This window comes from Schistocerca cancellata, chromosome 4 (genome assembly GCF_023864275.1).
Source record: "Schistocerca cancellata isolate TAMUIC-IGC-003103 chromosome 4, iqSchCanc2.1, whole genome shotgun sequence".
NCBI classification, from domain to species: domain Eukaryota; kingdom Metazoa; phylum Arthropoda; class Insecta; order Orthoptera; family Acrididae; genus Schistocerca; species Schistocerca cancellata.
This window is the reverse complement of record NC_064629.1, coordinates 797,614,698-797,635,907: the sequence shown is the minus strand read 5'-3', so window position 1 is coordinate 797,635,907 and position 21,210 is coordinate 797,614,698. Positions and strand designations below refer to the sequence as shown.

At 39.6% G+C, this 21,210-nt stretch overlaps 1 protein-coding gene across 1 annotated transcript in view; it reads left to right on the top strand.

Annotated features, from left to right (window-relative positions):
- The window catches only part of LOC126184434 (integral membrane protein GPR155), a 171,663-nt gene that overhangs the window by 26,341 nt on the left and 124,112 nt on the right, over positions 1-21,210 (top strand). The window contains exon 2 of the mRNA XM_049926826.1: positions 8,450-8,569. Within this exon, the coding sequence (XP_049782783.1) occupies positions 8,450-8,569 (120 nt within the window). The remainder of the gene's footprint in view (positions 1-8,449; positions 8,570-21,210) is intronic.

Below are 21,210 nucleotides of genomic sequence, written 5' to 3'. Positions count from 1 at the left end.
ATATGTAAATTTTTCAGGGCAGTATTAGTGATAAATGTTATGATGTGGGTCATATTTTGTGTCTGCAATTACAAATCATGTCCCTATATAAACCCCTTCTGTAGAGGATTTTTAAGCCTTCCTTCTGTTTTTAGTTTCTCCAATTTTATGACTTTCGTTCCCATTGCTGCTGGTTTCCATTTTCGGTTTTTTACTGTTTCTTAAGTCCTGGACCGGGTGCTAATGACCTTAGCAGTTTTGCGCCCAAAAAAAAAAAAAAAGGTCCCTATATAGGATACAAGAAATTGAGTTATTCATTCTGTTCCACACAATGATGGGATAGGGTATTGGGAATATCCATTAATTCAAAACCATATGAAATGTGCAGCCAGCTAGCCACCCCTTTTACAAGTTATCTGGATATGCAAATGCCTGTTAGCACTGTACAACAGAATGTACATTATAAAGGAACGTCCATTCACACAGTACACAGTAACTGTTATCGTTTAACAGAAATCAGCAGCTGAATGGTATAATTGGTGGATTAAATCTTTTTGATCTTAACAACTTTGAGGATTTTATCTGTTAGTTCTGCCATGCAAAGCTAAGAGGTCACATACTGTTCCTCTAAGGGCACAATTTAGTACACAGAATATTGTGGCCTGAGAGACCTTGCACCTGATTACAATAATGGTGACAATAGAAAAAACTTAGAGCACAAGATAAACAAGAATTGGGATAATTTTTGTCTTAAACAGTTTTTACTCATTGCCTTATTTTATGAAAATTAACCATTATGTTGACAATGCCACATGGATTCACATGAACAACTTACATATCACCATAATCTATTGTCAGTTTTTCTGCTAACCATCCATTTTGGTGCAAGAACTGCCCAGTCTGTGCCAGGGAATAAAAGAAACTTGACACCTGTGGTCTTGAAATAATTACTTTACATAGGCAAAAAATCTCAACACTAGATCGCCATCATTTTTTATAACTGAATTCTCTCCTTAAAAATGCACTTTTTCACATAAATAACTGCTTATTCTCACACACTGGATTCCTTTAGTCAACAATGGGTACAATGTGAATGTATGCTTTCCCGGCGTATACAGCTGGCGAAGAGTTCTCGGGCTTCCAGCCCGGTGGCGGTGTCTTCAAACTGCCATGTTTCGACAAGTGACATACTCGTCGTCTTCTCAGAAGGTGACAAATAGCACCAGAGCTATTGTAAATTTGACAGATAAGTTGCTAGATGCAGCCACAACTTCTGTCCTCACGAAAGGGTTGAACTTTGCACCTGTACCAAGGACTGAAACGGGACATCATCAGCAGCGTAGAGGAAGCAATCCGGGGCCTACTGAAGGAGGTAGCTGAGCAGAGTCAAAGGGAGACCTGCAGGATCATCGACATGTCACGACTCCCGAAAGCCAACATTACTGCGCCGTAGCGAGAGGCTATCCGTGCACTGAGGGATGATGCTGACATCGTGGTCCTCCCAGCAGACAAGGGAAATGCGACGGTGCTGATTCGCACAGTCAACTACCGACAGAAAATCTGCTCTCTGCTGCAAGACACAGCCTACAGGAAACTCAACAAGGACCCTACATCGACGATGACCAGGAAAACTGTGGTGCTACTGAAGGACTCAGATCTGGCAGAGGCAGTGCAGAAACAGCTGTATCCCAGAGCGCCAACGACACCGTGCCTGTATGGATTGCCCAAGATTCACAAAGATGGGGTGCCTGTACGGCCGATTCTGGACACTATCAACTCGCACAGTTATGGACTGGCCAAATACCTGGTGACACTATTAAAACCACTGGTGGGTCACTGCAGTCATCACGTGAAAAACTCCGCAGATTTCGTAAGAATACTGAAGGACATCCAAATACAGAGAGATGACCTTCTCGTGAGCTTCGATGTCACCTCCTTGTTCACGAAAGTACCTCTACAAGACGCCTTGGCACTCCTTAATCAGCACTTCGAACCTGAAACAGTGAATCTCTTTGAATATGCACTTATGACCACCTACTTCAAGTGCAATGGAGAGCATTATGAACAAGTGGATGGAGTGGCCATGGGATCTCCCCTTGCTCCAGGGATCGTGAATTTTTATATGGAACACTTTGAGGAGGTGGCACTACAAACTGCTCACCGTAAACCCAGGCACTTCTTCCGCTATGTGGACGACACTTTCGTGATTTGGCAGCATGACAGGCAGACACTGGAGGAGTTTATGGACCACCTAAATGGCATACATGAGAATATCACCTTCACGATGGAAGAAGAAGAGAATGGCTGTATTCCATTCCTGGACATACTGATCAGGAAGAAAGCAGATGGCACGCTGGGCCATTCAGTATATAGAAAGAAGATGCACACAGACCTGTACCTCCGTGCAACCAGCTGCCACCATCTGTCGCAACACCAGTCAGTACTGACCACCTCGGTACATAGGGTGTGCGTCATTTGTGACAAAGAAAGCCTCTCAGACAAATTACACCACCTAAGAGAGGTATTTCGGAAAAACGGGTACAGTGAAACACAGATTGGTAGGGCCTTCAAGAGGAGACAGACTGACAAAATTCAGGAAGAGGAAGAAGAGGAAGAGGAAGTTAACAAGAGACTTGCCTTTCTTCCATATTTGGGGCCCATATCAGCCAAAATCGGGAGGCTACTGAGAAAACCAAACATAAATACCGTCTTCCAACCACCGCCAAAGACGAAAGAGCTGCTGGGCTCAGCTAAAGACCCTCTCAAACTCAACACACCTGGTATATACAGCATTGCCTGCAAATGTGGTGTACAATACATTGGACAAACGCAGCGCTGCATCTCGAAAACACAGAAACACACCAGCCATGTCCGACTTGGACAGATAGAGAAATCTGCTATAGCTGAACATAGCATCAAAGAAAACCACAACTTTGATTTCGAGAACACCAGGGTGCTGTGCCGAGCCGGGAGCTATTGGGACAGCGTCATTAAAGAATCGATAGAAATACGGGTCCACGAGAATCTTGTGAACAGGGACGAAGGTTATCAACTGAGCGCGGCCTGGAATCTAGCATTAGCCGCAATACGCCAGGAGCGCACCAAGAACCGTCCAGCTCACGAGACGCGACCGGAATGCTCTGACGGAGACACGAACGGCGCACCCGCTTCCCCCTCCACCCCGCCCGCCGGCTCCTCTGGATCCAGCCTCCCGTGGCCAGATGGTGGGGGGCACGCCACAGGTATAAAGGGACCGGCATCCGCAAAGTCTGGCACTTCGCCAGAAGATGATGAGTATGTCACTCGTCGAAACGTCGCAGTTTGAAGACAGCACCACCCGGCGGGAAGCCCGAGAACTCTTCACCAATGGGTACAATATTTAACAGCTTCTAGAAATTTAGTTTACAGATTCTACCATTTCACCTTCATTTACATTTTGCATAATATTGTATGTGAATAAAGCAAGCTGTGTTTCACTTGGAGAATTTTTCCCAAACCTGTGCTGATTTTTTGAAAGAACCATCTGTTTACTCAAAGAACTGTATAAGTGGACCTTAAAAGAAGGTGCTCTATGGTCCTCAGTGGTGGATGTCCAAGATGGACTCTGGAGTGGTATGGAGGGCGAAAAATTTTTGCAGTAGTCTAAAACTGTTGTATATTACCACTTAATTAAATTGTTTATGTTGCTTTTTGTTACCAATAACCAGATTTAGGACATTTAGGATTGGTGGAAAAACTGAAAAAGTACATTATTTTTAGGTTGAGTAATAAGGACTTGGGTTTTCTCAGCATTGATCTCTGTACTGCTAGGGGCGGGGGTGGGGGGGGGGGGTGGAAGGAACCAAAGACTCTTTGTCCCACCCGATCTCATCCCACCACCTGGATCTGCCAGTGAGAGGGGGTGGAGGGGGAGGTGGGGGGTAATTTCATGTCAGTTCAGTGCAGAAAAGTAACATTTTCAACCAGACCACCTCAGATTTCTTTCAAGTTTAGTACATTCAATTATCCAGATAAGAAGTTGAAAACTATTAATTTTCGGGGGATGTATGACAATTGTGAAGAGAGTTACAAGTCTGCAAAATGTGGAAATTGTGTTAACTTTATGTGTACCTGTATCAGTATAAATGACTGTAATTCTAGTTCTAATCCAGATGCAGCAATAAAATTTGTATCACGAACATTGATATGCAACATGGTGGGTTTCCTATAAATTTCACATTCAAAGTCAATGACCTTAACCTTCTGCCTTGAATATTTCAAGACACCATGTCTTCAATTTTTATGAAAAAAATATTTTGTTGCTCCAATATGCTACCGTAAACATGGTGAATATTAAGAAATCACTCCAAAGGCATCATGCTCAAAAATTTATTTAATCAGCATCAATACACTACATAAAGCAGAAAGTAACACATAAATACAAAACACAAATCATTAAAAAAATACAGTATATAAGTATTTCCTTATTATTTGCCTTTCCCATAGTAATGTATGCATAATTTTCCCATTTAATATCAAGAAAATTGGCCACCCTCTACTATCACCATATACTTGTCATTTTTCCATGCTTTTGAACTTAATTTATGTTTAAGCAACTATGAGCAGTGGGTCTGAAAGAAACATCCAAATATCACTCCAAATCCACTATCCCAGATACTGTTGTCAATATGTGTTCACAGTTAGATTCATTTTGGACCATGCTCTGGTCCAAATATTTCTAATTTTGCTGTAAACACTCCATCTCATAGGAGTTTGGTCTATCTCTCTGATATACAATCCATGAGTTACTGGAAATTTCCCTACTTGTTGTTTTGAATTTCAACCAACTCTCGGTTCCTAATCTGATATGGGAGTGACTGCTTTCTATGAGATCATCATCATCATCATCATCATCATCCTACGAGAGACATGGAGAAAAGGAAGAAAGACTAAGATTTCATGTACCATCAACTACAAGGTCGTTATAGGTGGAGCACATAGTCAGATTGGGGAAAGATAATGAAGGGGATCAGCTGTGCCCTTTCAGAGGAACCATCGTGGCATTTGCCTTAAATGATTTAGGAAATTAAGGAAAACCTAAATCTAGTTAGCCAGGTACATATTTGAGCCAGAGCTCTTTCAAATAAGAATCTAGTGTCTTATGAGTATTCTACATTCCTGGGTAAGAGATACAGAAGTTTTGGTACTTTAATGCCCACTATCTGTTCTATTTTAACATTCTCACTTTCTCATTTTTATCCAATCAGTTTTGATAATTAGCTTACATGACAGTGGTTTTTTATGTTGGGAAATCAGAGCATTGGTTAAGAATAAACATTTGTTCTCATACTCTGCACCCAAGTGCCCGTTTCTGATGAAAATTTTACACTTGGACTATCTAGGGTAACTTTTTACAAGTCTCCAACTTCTAGCATGGGTTGAGAAATCTACACCCATGCTTGTCAAAGTCTACAGTTAATTGCATTTCAGACTATCAAGTGTTCCAGACTGGTCTCATCCATCTCGTGGACAATTCTTCCCAGGATACAGACTTAATGCACTTTCTTTACGTTCTCCTCCCATGATGCTGTTTCTATAACATGCCTAAAATTTGAGTTACATACAGATAACACCCCCTTCTTTACCCTCTCTAGCTGCCAAACTTTGAAAAAGAAGAGAATGTTGCTGAAGCAGGAGAGATGAGGCCCAGGAGTTCTCTTCTCATTATCAGTGGGCAGCAATGCCTCAAACTTATCCATAAGAAGCCAGTTGTCTCAAGGTTCGCTACAGGCCACATCAAAAGGAGCAGTAATTGACAAGTTCCACTAATAATTTGTTGCGACATGAGCTAGTCGTGCCACTCCACTAGTGGTGCAATTGACAGTGGCTATAGGTGTGTCATTTGACTGCTATCAGCACAGTTTCCAGCTGTTTGTGGATAATAGTGAATTTGTCCATCAAGATACAGTAATGGGCACAATCTTTAGTGGAATCTACTTGTGAAAGTAACATGTGAACCCAGTTTTTAAAAACACCAAAGTAGTAAAGACACTAGAAATGCCAAACACAGTTAAAAAGTAGTTGCTGCCTATTTCCAAACAGAAGTTTGTAAACAAAATTAAACCAAGTGCAGTGCAGAAACTTTGTACTGTTGCTGCCCCAGCAAGGGACACTGCTGCTGCTGCAAAGGATGCTGCTGGTAACTACACCTGACACCTCAGAAACTGGCACTTTTCAATGAGGAGTGGTTACTGATTTAAATTTCAGTGACTAAAATGCAGTGTAACCACTGGAAGATTCACTTGTTTATATTTTAACTTTGCACAGACCACCATTATTTTACAGTTACAAAGGCTTTGTGCAGCAGCTCTTAAATGAGAAATGTGTCACTCATTTCAGATTGAATATTTGTAGAACTGTATGTTCATTTCCCATCACAATTTTTTCATTGTTTAGAGTCTGCTTTAGTGTCAGTAACCATTGTTTTGCTGGAAACCCTGCGTTTCAGTCAGTATTTGAATTTACTTTGCAGTTAATTAAAGTGAGGTGTTATTGCTTTGAAAATTGATGATTTTTCTATATGTATTGCTTAGGCGTGTAGCTGAGAACAATTTGCTTTTAGTGGAACTCTTTTGATATATATGTTACTGAGTTCTTTGCACAGAATTCTCGCACATCCTGGTCTTTCTTTAAAGCACCGGCATCTTATTCCCACTTGACTTCAGTCCTCGTATTGCTGTATTGATTAAATTCCTGAGATGCCTCTTCACATACATCGAATTCCATATAGAGGGCACGGGTAGTAGGAGCGGTAGAGTGCTTGATATTCGAACTGCCATGCTGACTGAATCAAAGACCAGTCTTCATCCAGTTCCAGACATTAGTGAAATGTGTAGGGAGTAAAAGCAACTGGTATGCTCCACATTCTGTGCCACAGAAAAAAATTGTGTTCTAAAGTGCATTTATTCCAAGGGCATTGACTTGTTCATTGTGTGGAGGTTAATTTGTGATGGATGTATTTCAGCTTGGCAGTTGGTGCCTCATGTAAGTGCAAGATAATTAATGCTTCCTCAGAAAAAAATGAAACTGAACCTAAAGAATAATGCACAGATACGTGCCCAGTTATTAAAAATGTATAATGTGAGTGGATATTAGTTTTGTGTTCTGTGTTTACAGATTGCATAGCAATTGTAAGGTGAATGGCATTTTTGGCAACGTATTGTATGTGGAAGTTCTATTGTGGAATGTTTGGAAGTTATAGTATGGTATGGCCATACATGAGGTTCATAAAATAACATGCCAGAGTAATATGGTATTTGTTTTTGGAGTAAAAGTATGGCGTGTGAATGGGCAGATGTCCAAACTAGTGTAGTATCAGTGTGATAGCACTTAATTTTTACCCAGATTCAAATTTGAAATTCCATAGATTGTTACCCATTTGTCTTTAGTCCAAAGAATTTAAAAAGCCACCTTTCCATGATTCAATATTGGTAGTTATTGAGCTGCTGCCTCTTTTTCTTCACCCCTTTTTCCATCTCTCATCGTACTCTCCCCTGCCCTCCCCCCCTTTTCTTCCACCCTGCCTCCCCCCTCATACAGGTACTAATTCAAGAAAATAAATCCCTTGAAAAAGGCAAGGGGCATACTTGTTGTTCAACTCTGCAATGTTTAACTCTCTGTGCTCCCACCAGTTGTGACCACTGCAGCTATGATACCTTCTGATTCGTTGTTATATTGGAGCAATAAATCAAACTTTCATAATTTGCAATGCTTTTAGAGAGAAAAGTGGAGCCATTGCAAGCTGTACCACAAGACTTGAAACAAATTTCCCTTTGTCATAATTTTTAAGAATTAGCCATATATTTAAATAAATCATTACAGTTTCCTGACAAATTCTGTAGCTACTCATGACGACATTTATGTGGTTGTAGGCTGATGGAAAATTTATTTCACAGAGGAGTTTGTTAATGTGTTTCACATTTTGGTATTTTGCTTATACTTGATTGCCCAAAATTTTCAAAATCTTCTACCTACTGTGTGCATGCACTTTACCGTGCAAGGCATTCAGAAACTCTTGTTCAACTGAGAGCTGGTGAAAAGTTCAAATCATTCCACAGCAAATTTTCTATTTATAAGTTCGACCTTAATGCTGTATTTTGTTATCATGCAGCACAGTCACTACAGTACTTATTTCAAAACCTTATGTACTTCTGCAGCATTACCACTTGGCCAAATGCTGCAGCTGACTCCCATCATCTCTACCTTTGTACTTCAGTCCTGATCTAAGAATGTGTCTCATACAAGTAGCACAAAATATTCAGTTTGAATCCACCTCAACACTGAGATGGAGATGTGATATGTGATAGATGCTTCATTATTATTTTGGTTCAGTCAATATTCCAGAGACCTTTTTGTATCTATATTGAAATATTTGTAGTATGTGTTGTGGAGCTAAGCAGCAATGATTTTATGATTCTGTGTGTGCTTACAGGTCCTATATGATGGGATTATCTGAGGAAATGAACAATAATGCAACCACATCAGGGGCTACAATATCAATGGATGATTTATATCCAGCACTTTTTGAGTGTTTTGCAGTTATTTTGTGTGGGTAAGAGTCTTGCATGTATATAAATTGTAACATTATTAATTTCAAAATGTAAATTTACTTATTGATTAAGGTGCAGAATGTGGCAATAATCTATATTATTGTTCCTCTAATATGAAACACCATTTAATGAGAGACTACAGTATTATAGTATTAATACATTTTTTGCATGTATAGTGACAGTTGAAAATTTGTGCCAGATAGAGACTTGATCCTGGATTTCGTGCTTAATCATTATGCTATCTGAGCACTGAATTGTTTCAGCATCTTTCACATAAGATGCAGTTCTTCCAATTTAAATTCTCATTACTATGTATTCCCAAAATTTTGTAACTTTGACCTTAATTGTTTAGTCTTATTCATGGTTTAAATTTATGATTTGTTGACAGTGGCAGCTCGTGAGTGTACATTCTGGGTGTTCACAAATCTTTAGAGTCAAATATTCTTGCGGTGCACCCGCACAGCAACTGGTGCTAACTCTACATTTCCTTGTTAAATGTTCGCTTGTAGACATGCTTAATTGATTTCATCACTCTCTCAATCAAAGCATCTGTTCTCAGAAGCCCTAGTTCCTTTGCAACTAACTTTTCCTAGTAATTTACTTTTCTACATCTACATCTACATCCATACTCCGCAAGCCACCTGACGGTGTGTGGCGGAGGGTACCTTCAGTACCTCTATCGGTTCTCCCTTCTATTCCAGTCTCGTATTGTTCGTGGAAAGAAGGATTGTCGGTATGCCTCTGTGTGGGCTCTAATCTCTCTGATTTTATCCTCATGGTCTCTTCGCGAGATATACGTAGGAGGGAGCAATATACTGCTTGACCCTTCGGTGAAGGTATGTTCTCGAAACTTTGACAAAAGCCCGTACCGAGCTACTGAGCATCTCTCCTGCAGAGTCTTCCACTGGAGTTTATCTATCATCTCCGTAATGCTTTCGCGATTACTAAAAGATCCTGTAACGAAGCGCGCTGCTCTCCGTTGGATCTTCTCTATATCTTCTATCAACCCTATCTGGTACGGATCCCACACTGCTGAGCAGTATTCAAGCAGTGGGCGAACAAGTGTACTGTAACCTACTTCCTTTGTTTTTGGATTGCATTTCCTTAGGATTCTTCCAATGAATCTCAGTCTGGCATCTGCTTTACCGACGATCAACTTTATATGATCGTTCCATTTTAAATCACTCCTAATGCGTACTCCCAGATAATTTATGGTATTAACTGCTTCCAGTTGCTGACCTGCTATTTTGTAGCTAAATGATAAAGGATCTATCTTTCTGTGTATTCGCAGCACATTACACTTGTCTACATTGAGATTCAGTTGCCATTCCCTGCACCATGCCTCAATTCGCTGCAGATCCTCCTGCATTTCAGTACAATTTTCCATTGTTACAACCTCTCGATACACCACAGCATCATCTGCAAAAAGCCTCAGTGAACTTCCGATGTCATCCACCAGGTCATTTATGTATATTGTGAATAGCAACGGTCCTATGACACTCCCCTGCGGCACACCTGAAATTACTCTTACTTCGGAAGACTTCTCTCCATTGAGAATAACATGCTGCGTCCTGTTATCTAGGAACTCCTCAATCCAATCACACAATTGGTCTGATAGTCCATATGCTCTTACTTTGTTCAATAAACGGCTGTGGGGAACTGTATCGAACGCCTTGCGGAAGTCAAGAAACACGGCATCTACCTGTGAACCCGTGTCTATGGCCCTCTGAGTCTCGTGGACGAATAGCGCGAGCTGGGTTTCACATGACCGTCTTTTTCGAAACCCATGCTGATTCCTACAGAGTAGATTTCTAGTCTCCAGAAAAGTCATTATACTCGAACACAATACGTGTTCCAAAATTCTACAACTGATCGACGTTAGAGATATAGGTCTATAGTTCTGTACATCTGTTCGACGTCCCTTCTTGAAAACGGGGATGACCTGTGCCCTTTTCCAATCCTTTGGGACGCTACGCTCTTCTAGAGACCTACGGTACACCGCTGCAAGAAGGGGGGCAAGTTCCTTCGCGTACTCTGTGTAAAATTGAACTGGTATCCCATCAGGTCCAGAGGCCTTTCCTCTTTTGAGCGATTTTAATTGTTTCTCTATCCCTCTGTCGTCTATTTCGATATCTACCATTTTGTCATCTGTGCGACAATCTAGAGAGGGAACTACAGTGCAATCTTCCTCTGTGAAACAACTTTGGAAAAAGACATTTAGTATTTCGGCCTTTAGTCTGTCATCCTCTGTTTCAGTACCATTTTGGTCACAGAGTGTCTGGACATTTTGTTTTGATCCACCTACCGCTTTGACATAAGACCAAAATTTCTTAGGATTTTCTGCCAAGTCAGTACATAGAACTTTACTTTCGAATTCATTGAACGCCTCTCGCATAGCTCTCTTCACACTACATTTCGCTTCGCGTAATTTTTGTTTGTCTGCAAGGCTTTGGCTATGTTTATGTTTGCTGTGAAGTTCCCTTTGCTTCCGCAGCAGTTTTCTAACTCGGTTGTTGAACCACGGTGGCTCTTTTCCATCGTTTACGATCTTGCTTGGCACATACTCATCTAACGCATATTGTACGATGGTTTTGAACTTTGTCCACTGATCCTCAACACTATCAGTACTTGAGACAAAACTTTTGTGTTGAGCCAACAGGTACTCTGAAATCTGCTTTTTGTCACTTTTTCTAAACAGAAAAATCTTCCTACCCTTTATAATATTACTATTTACGGCTGAAATCATCGATGCCGTAACTGCTTTATGATCGCTGATTCCCTGTTCTGCGTTAACTTTTTCAAATAGTTCGGGTCTGTTTGTCACCAGAAGGTCTAATATGTTATCGCCACGAGTCGGTTCTCTGTTTAACTGCTCAAGGTAGTTTTCAGATAAAGCACTTAAAAAAATTTCACTGTATTCTTTGTCCCTGCCACCCGTTATGAACGTCTGAGTCTCCCAGTCTATATCCGGCAAATTAAAATCTCCACCCAGAACTATAACATGGTGGGGAAATCTACTCGAAATATTTTCCAAATTATCCTTCAGGTGCTCAGCCACAACAGCTGCTGAGCCAGGGGGCCTATAGAGACATCCAATTACCGTGTCTGAGCCTGCTTTAACTGCGACCTTCACCCAAATCATTTCACATTTCGGATCTCTGTCAATTTCCTTCGATACTATTGCGCTTCTTACCGCTATAAACACGTCTCCCCCTTCACTGTTCAGCCTGTCTCTGCGGTATACATTCCAATCTGAGTTTAGGATTTCGTTACTGTCCCTAGTACTATATGGGCGTTGTGATCGTTTATTAATGAGAGCAGTTCTGGGACCTTTCTATAGACGCTCCTGCAGTTTACTATTAGCACATTAATATTGTTATTCCCAGTTGCATTTTGCCTACTCCTATCTTGCCGCGTCTCAGGAGGCGTCTTGTCGGGCCTAGGGAGGGGATTCTCTAACCTAAAAAACCCCCATGTGCACTCCACACGTACTCCGCTACCCTTGTAGTGAGATTTTTTACTTTGCAGCGGAGTGTGCGCTGATATGAAACTTCCTGGCAGATTAAAGCTGTGTGCTGGACTGAGAGTTGAACTCACAGCTTTACTTTTCTGTTAGCAGTTAAAACAGATTCAACATAGTTCATGTTTACACTGCACACAAAAGCTGATTCCTGCTCAGTAGCTGGCCGCTGGTGGCCGAGCGGTTCTAGGTGCTTCAGTCTGGAACTACGCGACTGCTACGGTTGCAGGTTCGAATCCTGCCTAGGGCATGGATATGTGTGATGTCCTTAGGTTAGTTAGGTTTAAGTAGCTCTAAGTTCTAGGGGACTGATGACCTCAGATGTTAAATCCCATAGTGCTCAGAGCCATTTGAACCTGCACAGTAAACAATCAACTCCAAACACAAAGTGCCATTTGTGGAAACGATTAAACTCGAGTAGTAATGTCTACCAATATGTCACATGAGTAGAATACAAATGAGGTGCTGAGATCCGTAAGGGCCTATAAAGCATACAGCCATCAATCCCACATTTAAATGAATATCAGCGAAACCAGAGATACAGCTTTTCATGAATTTTCATATATGCAGTGTGGACGTACAGCACAGATAAACCTGACTCACCATAAGGTCAACACGTTTCAGAATCATGAATAAATGCTACAGTCTCACAATTGATGATGATGTGCTTTAGGCTGTTATGATTCTCAGTGCTTCAAATGAATTACTGTATGATAAAATTCATAGCTTAATATATTATAACTCATTCAGAAACCTACAAAATGGGTTTGCTGTCAGTACAGCTTTAATATATACTGATGTCTGATCTAATTTTACTATAGTATATAGTGAGTGAAATAGCATATCTGAGGAGTGTGCTATCATCTGGCAGGATTTATGCCAAGCAAATGGGGATAAAAGTCTGCCACAGTGTGCTACCACTTGGTGGCACTCACGTAAATGTCTAGTTGAGTGACAAGGGCTAGCTGTGCACATTGTGAACCGTGCACATTGTTTATCAAATCCATATGTATTTGGCCCATAAGGCAATTACGTCATGAGAGTTGTGCATGCACAGAACCTGCTTAAAACGTGCGCAACTGCAGGTGTGCTCACAACCCTATGCCAAGTTTCACAGAGTGTAGAGGAGCAATAGCGGGGTAGATTTAAGTGTCATATCTTTCAGATTGCAGTATCTATGTTATGTTTAACAGCATTCAAAGAAAAATAAACCAATAAATCTGCAAGGTGTTGAAAGTTAGGGTGTTCACTTGCTCTTGTGCGTTTACAAGGCAGCTGTCATTGTTTGTTGATATGCATAGTTGAATATGATATATTTTTTAATTAAAGAGTGACCATTTGAAAAAAAGAAGGTCAGTAATTCTTTGAAACACATTATTTACCATTTCTTCTGTTGCTGTATGTCTATTGACACTGATTATAGTACTTGTCATATTAAAAAAATAACTAATTTTTCTTTAGGTGCATTAAATGGTAGGTCATTTATATGTACAAGAAACAGTGTTGGGAGCTAACACAGAAACTCGAGGGAGATTTCCTCAGTTTCCTGTCCATAGTTGTTGAATTGTATAACAAATTTCTGCATTTGTTTTGTGTCATAAACACCCAGTAACTGTGGATCTTTCCTATTGCTTAAGAGTTAGTTTTACTTATTTGTAATGCGATGCATTTATTTATTTACATAAAAGAATATAATGTTGTTAATGCATTGTAAACTGCATCTTATATAGGATGTGGGAAACTTTTATAACAATTCTTCCATAACCTACGTTTAATTTTATTCATATGATTGTGCATTAGGCATTGTTCCAACATCCATGTCTTTCTTGACTTACCTTTACAAATTCTGTCACTTAGTTAAAACTAAATATTATGGCTATTTACTGCCTTGTTAGCTTCACATTTAGCTATCTGTGGATGTCTTCACACTTCACATAGTTTCTAAAGAGACTGGGATGTGGAGCTGTGAAGGGAAATAACTCTGTGTTAGATCATTTGTTTGCAGGAAAAGTTATTACATGAAATTCTGAAAGTTGAACAGTTATGTTGTATTAATTTTATCAGTCTGCCTGGTGTTCATTCACTCAGTATGATATTGTCATGTGTTATTCCTGTAACTAAAGAGGTCTTGTTTTTCCTCACTAGAGCAAGAACTGTCTTTTGTGGTGTTAACGATTTTAACTATTTTGTGACGAGCAGCTGGCTTACAGAAGTTATGTGATGACATGAACAGTACTCCATGATCCCTTCAAACTAGGAAAATCTGCAAGTGAAAAGTTTGTAATGTTACAACAAGTGTACGGCGATGATTGTTTATCGGGAACACAAGTGTTTGAGTGGTTTAAACGATTTAAAGATGGCCGCGAAGACACCAGTGATGACACTCGCACTGGCAGACCATTGTCAGCAAAAATTGATTCAAACATTGAAAAAATCGGTAAACTTGTTCGACAAGATCGCCGTTTAACAATCAGAGCAGTGTCTGAGTTAACAGGAGTTGACAAGGAAAGTGTTAGGCAGATTCTTCATGAAAGTTTCAACATGAACAAAGTGTGTTCAAAAATGGTTCCAAAGTGTCTCACAATTGAACAGAAGGAACGCCGAAGAATGATTTGTTCTGACATCCTGGATAACATTGAAAGTGATCCCACCTTCTTACAAAATGTTATTACTTGCGATGAATCGTGGTTTTTTACTTACGATCCCGAAACTGAATGCCAATCGATGCATTGGAAAACTCCTGGTTCTCCACGACAAAAAAAAAAGCACGAATGTCAAAATCGAAATTCAAGGCAATGATGATTGTTTTTTTTTTGACATCAAAGGGATTGTGCACATTGATTGGGTACCAGAGGGACAAACAGTGAATCAGCATTACTACATTAGTGTCCTGGCTACCCTACGTGAGCGAGTACGGAGAAAACGGAACGATTTGTGGAGAAAAAAGTCATGGATCCTTCACCAAGACAATGCCCCAGTTCACAGTGCGTTGTCAGTGAAGACGTTTTTGGCAAAACACAACATTCCCATCTTAGATCATCCACCCTACTCACCTGATTTGGCCCCCTGTGACTTTTTTCTTTTCTCTAAAGTCAAGTCAGCTTTGAAAGGAACTAGATTTGAGACTGTTGAAGCAGTAAAAGAAAAACCGACGGAAGTAATGTATGGACTTACCGAAAATGATCTGCAGCATTGCTATGAACACTGGAAAATTCGTATGGAGCGGTGTAGAGACCGAGGAGGAGAGTACATTGAAGGAGATAACATGAAATTGTAAATAATTGTAAATAAATGTTTTTTCCAGCATCAGTCCGGTTTTTTTCTAGCCGCACCTTGTATATGTAGAAGGCATAAATGAATTGGACACTCTGTGAGGCAGTGGGTAAATAATCAAATTGTGGTCAATACTTCGTTATGTCATTATGAAAAGACACTTAAATTATGTGACACTACATATCACGGACACCAATGCTGCTGAAATTAGAAGACGACGGTGCATCAACACAGAGCTGTGTGGACCTGCAAGTTACCTGCAAACTACTGCACGCACTCACCGGTGCCTAGACCCCTCTGTTACCCTCTGCGGCACATATGGTTTTAATTTGCCAGGAAACTGAACTAAGTGGTCGGTACAAAACAGAGAACACATGACACACTAGCAGGATATCGAAGTGAAATATCCTGAAACCAGTGCAAGAACAGTGTTAAGATTTGCTCAAAAGTGTGGAAACTAAATTGTGAATGTTAGTCACTGTAAACTTGAATGTGGCTGCCACTGGTTCTGAGGTTAGAAGATGATGGTATACAGGTATCATCATGGAGTTGCATGGACCTGCAATTCTACCTGGAAGCTACTGCATGTATTCACCAGTGCTGGGGCTCGCCCTGGAGCTACTGCAATAGGTGATACCTGCTGCCATCCTCAGCACCATAGCAGCAGCTGCTGCTGCCTGCATTATGTTGCAGCACCTCACATCACGTTTGCTGGTACACAGTTCCAGTATTGCTCATTGAGGTCAAGCAGTTAAGTCAAGAATATTTAAAGTATTTGTTAATTGCTTCTAATAGGCTGTTAAAAATGGAATCTGATTATGAGGATGATGTGAAAATTAAGATGGAACCAGTCTCTGATGATGAACCCTCAGAATTAGAAATTGAAATTAATGAGGATGGTTCCATCAAAGTAATAAACCCAAAATCTGAAGGTGATTTGTCAAAAGTAGAATTGGAAGTCAGAAAATAAAAAGTAGAATTAATAGTTATCAGATAATGAAACAGTTCAATATTTCTGAAATTCAGCCAATGTAAGAAACTCCTTTAAAATCGATTGAAATGCCAAGTGCATGATAGAGGCACCAAATTGGATGCAGTCACTGTTTTCTAAACTTAAATCACATAAGAAAGAACTGAACAATAAGATGGAATCCAATAGTAAACACTTAAGTAAGATTGAATCTTTTAATAAAGAACTAAACGATGAAATGAACTCAAAACTGAATAGCTTAAATTATAAAATTGATTCTAACCACCATGATCTGCAAGTCAAAGGAGGACCACAGATAACTAAATTACATAGTATTTTCAAACCAAAATTGGTGAAGTTCGCAAAGATTTTAAAGATGCAGATGATCTTGTGGAAGGGAGGTTGTCAGAAACAATAGGCAATGAATCCAAACTTTGATCTAATCAGTTCGAGAAAGTAACTAATAAAGTAAATGCTTGTCAGAAACGTATTAAGAAATTGAAATCTGACTCTGTGAAATTATGTGAAGAAATTGATAAAATATTTTCTGGCTGAGTGGAAGCAGTAGAACTAAAAGTATAACTAAATACTAGTATTACTAAACATGGGAAATAGAGTAAGATATGGTAGCTCTTGTAATACTACTGTACAGAATGTTGCTTCAGCTGGTGCTGCTTTCATCAGATATCTTCAATTTTTACATTTGGATCCAGACAAACAAATTCATCCATTAGAGTTCTGGAGTGATTTTGAGGATATTTTAGCAAATGCATGGTCAGAGGGTGAGAAAATTTCTTTAATAAGATGTCATTTGTCAGGAGATGCTTTACGATGGTCATCTGACAAAATGATTAGATGCAAAACTCTTTCCGAGTTTAAAACTGCAGTTCTTAATGAATACTGGTCACACAATGAACATAATGATGTTTTGAAAGAATTTTGGACTGGTAAAAAGTTTACTCCAGGTTGCAGATCAGTGAAAGAGTTTTCTAGAAAGTGGATTTAAGGGCTGTCACATCTGACAGAAAAGATGAAACTGGAAATGATGATCATGGAACTAGAAGGTAAACTGCCTTGGTATTGGCAGAAAAAAATCATTTCTGCACCTAGAGATAATGTGCATAGATTCATTGAGTATTTGGAGCGAGTAGAAAGAGTAGTTGCTGTTGAGGAACAGGCGCAGAATAATACAATCTAATTATTGTGGTCAAGGTGGTAGAGGAAGATGAGGTAGATACCCACCACACTGTCGCGATAATTATTATGACAAAGGCAGGAATATAAATAATATACCATTGACACAAGATGGAGAGCAGAATGCTATCCAGTCTTATTCTGAATTTAATGAACACAGTAGGCCGCGTGTGTGTGAAACTAAGTCCCATATATGAGGAAACTGGCACTCACCAGGTGGAAACAGTAGCACAGCCAGTAACAGAAACACAACCCACAGTCAGTCAGCACATGCAAACCGATAACAGGGATGGAGAAATAGCAGTAGACACTAACAGTAATGTGTTAAACCACTCTCATTATCTAGATGACAGCATTTTGGACACATTAGAAAAATGGGACAAGAAGTAAAAAAGAAAACACTACAGATAGTAGGGAAGAACAAATTAACTGGTTTAAATTGGCTGAGGATGAAGATGAAGCAAAAGCTAACATATTTAACGATAGTAGCAGTCTGAGCATTAAGGTTTCAAGGGAGGAAGTAGAGTCAGTTTTGCAAGGTTTTGAGGAGGAGTTGTTAAATGAAGATGGTAGCAATAATAGTGAGGTCAGGCAACCTGTTAGTTGTGTTGACTTGCCAAAACTGTAAAAGTAGATGACAGCATTAAAATAGCAATGTTGTGTAGGGACGCAGTTGGTCAGAGGTAGAGAATAGTGTAGCTGATGTGCAGCAAATGAAAGCAGAGGACATCATCAAGTGCTTTGATTTAAAATTGGTTGACAGGTTGGAAAAGGCAGTTGGAGATGTAGAGGTTGATGACCCCATGAATCTAAGCATAAATTTACTTGCAACTGAACAAAATTGCTTTATTTGAAGACAGATTGAAAAAGATTTATTAGATGACTTTCATGAGGAACCTGTTCAAACTAGAATAGCTCACCCTATCACAAAAACTTAACATCTCAGGGGTAACAGTGTTTGTCTACTTGATAGTGGCAGTGAAGCAAGTGCTTTGTCCCAAGCATTCTTTGATTCTATTCCTAATAAGAATGAGTTAACTATCATGAAAGTAAGTGGTTTAAGAACAATAAGTGCTACTGGGAAAGTTTCTAGACCAGTATAGCATGAAACTTTGCTACCAGTTGGTATAGGTAACATAGTAATAGATAATCATTGTTTATTCATGTTTGGTTGAATTGTCGAAATTTTGATTGGTACAGATATTTTAACTAAATATCGAGGAAAGATTAACTTTGATCAGGGCTACTTAGTCTTAACTTTACCAGGTTTTTGAGTGATTACAAAGCCTTTCATTGTAAATTATGTTGGCAGTTATAAAGAAACATGGGAACTGCCATTTAGAGTAATAAGGAGTAAGGGATACTTGCAGGAAGACTAAGAAAATTTCAGCAGAAACAAAAAAGTTTATGCATGTTTATCAAGGACCATTCAGGATAATAGGTCAGCCTAATGCAAACACATACAGATTGGAATACCCAAAAAGTAAGAGAGAACTAAGTCTACGAAACATCTGAAGCCTTGCAAAATTGGCAGTAATTATATCCTGTATGGAGTTTGCCACTCTTTGGTGGATACACAGTTTGGCATACTGTGCAGTCCCAGCTGGATGCAACTTTATTTCCCTTTCGAGTTTCATTCTCTTCTTCTGTTCTCTCTGTAGTAAGAAATAGCATATATGCATTCATGTTGTACATATGCTGTTAGTTTGTAAAATGTTCCTAGTAAGTAAGAATGATTCCCAAAAGTGACTATACCCAAATGATGTCTCATAAAGAGTATTTGAGAGGTAATTTGCAATAATAAATTCTAAATGTTAAAATGACAATGGGTAATTTATGAGCATCAGTGATAGAAAAACAATGGCAAAAGTAAACAAATAATAAATAAGAACCACAAAAAGGATTAGTAACAACAAAATACAGATACAAAATTTTTAAGGCTTTCGTGGCCGCTTGTTGACAAACTGCTTATTTGCTTCTGTCTCGAGTTGTTCGGCCGAAATTCGTCTGATGATTTTACTGACATTTCTACCATTTCTAGATGTGCTGGTCACAAGGGACGCCGAAAACCTGGGACATAGCATGTACCGAAAACTGACACACATGGACCGATACCTGCACAAATTATCAAACCACCACCTGAGCCAGAAAAGAGGCATGATTCATATGCTCGTAACGTGAGCAGGGCGAATATGTGAGCCACAGCACCTAAAACGCGAAATGCAATATCTGGAAAGTGTTCTGAGGAGCAGTGAGTACTCCACAAATTATATTAGAAGTGTAACAGAGCCAAACACTCCACGAAGTAATAAATCAGGAAAAGAAATGTCGGGTACAGCCTTTCTGCCATACATTCCCAGAGTAATGGTCAGAATCAACAATATGTTGCACAAACACAGCATAAAGACAATTTTCAAACTGACAAGGAAGATCAGAGAATGTCTTAGATCAGCAAAGGATAAAAGGGACCCACTTGCAATGTTGGGAATATACCGCTTACCATGCACATTTGGAAAAATTTATGTCGGAATGACTGGATGATCAATCAACACCAGGATCAAAGAACATAAGCAACATTGCAGGTTGGGGCAGGTGGAGAAATCGGCTGTGGCAGAGCACGCGCTGAGTGAGACCGACCATGTAGTAAAATTCACCGACACGGAAGTTCTGGCTGTAGAGAAGCACTATCACATCTGCTTGTTTAGAGAAGCTGTAGAAATACACAAACACGGGAACAGCTTCAACAAGAAAGAGGAAAGCCTTAAGGTAAATGGATCCTGGCTTCCCGTACTGCAGCGAACGACCGTCGCAGGTAGCAAGAGGAGAACTGCACCGGAAATGACCTCAGAGAAGCCCTCAGACGTTGGTGCGCTGGGTACATATAGTCTGCGGCCGCGAACTTGGCTCCAGTTCAACACCAGCAATGGAGGGTGAAGCTTTGACAATGCTAGCCACTTGTGCTGGCGAAACGTCAGTAAAATCATCAAATGTTGGCCAAAGAACCTGAGACAGAATCAAATAGGCAGTTTGTCAAAATACAGATACTTTGGATTAAGAGAAGTAATTGAAGCTGAAAATTACTAAAATTTGAAAGAATAAACTCTGCATAAATTAGTAATTTTCATGTTGGATGGTGCCAATAGTGGTAAGGCAAAGCGTTTTGATATTAATGAAAGGAGATGTGTGAAAGTGGTGTGAGGATGACTAAAAAAAGTATAAGTAATGAGGTCAGTAGGCTGATGAGGATAAAAGAAAGATAAAGAGGAGAAAGAAGTGATAAAATATGTAGGAAAGTGAAATATATTTATAAATGAAAATAAGGAGAAACAGGAATAATGAAGTCAGTAGGCTGACATATAATGTAAAATGGTGGAAAATTGGTGTGTAATTCCCTCACGTCTTGCAAAAAGGGTTGAGAAATACGTAATCGTGCTTGAGGCAGTTGGTCAGTTAACAAATAAATATTGACACAATCAGACAACAGTATGGATAAACAAATGTGTTAAGAAATGCAGACTGTAGAGTATTGGTATGTTGTATAAACAACACAAAGTAACTGCTGTTTCACAAATGATTTCTTTAGCACACTAATCCTTACGATAATTGAGACATATGGAGATAGAGATTACAAAGGTTACTTGATTTTCTGTGTAAAGCAAAATCTTAAGTAATGAAGTAAATTTCAG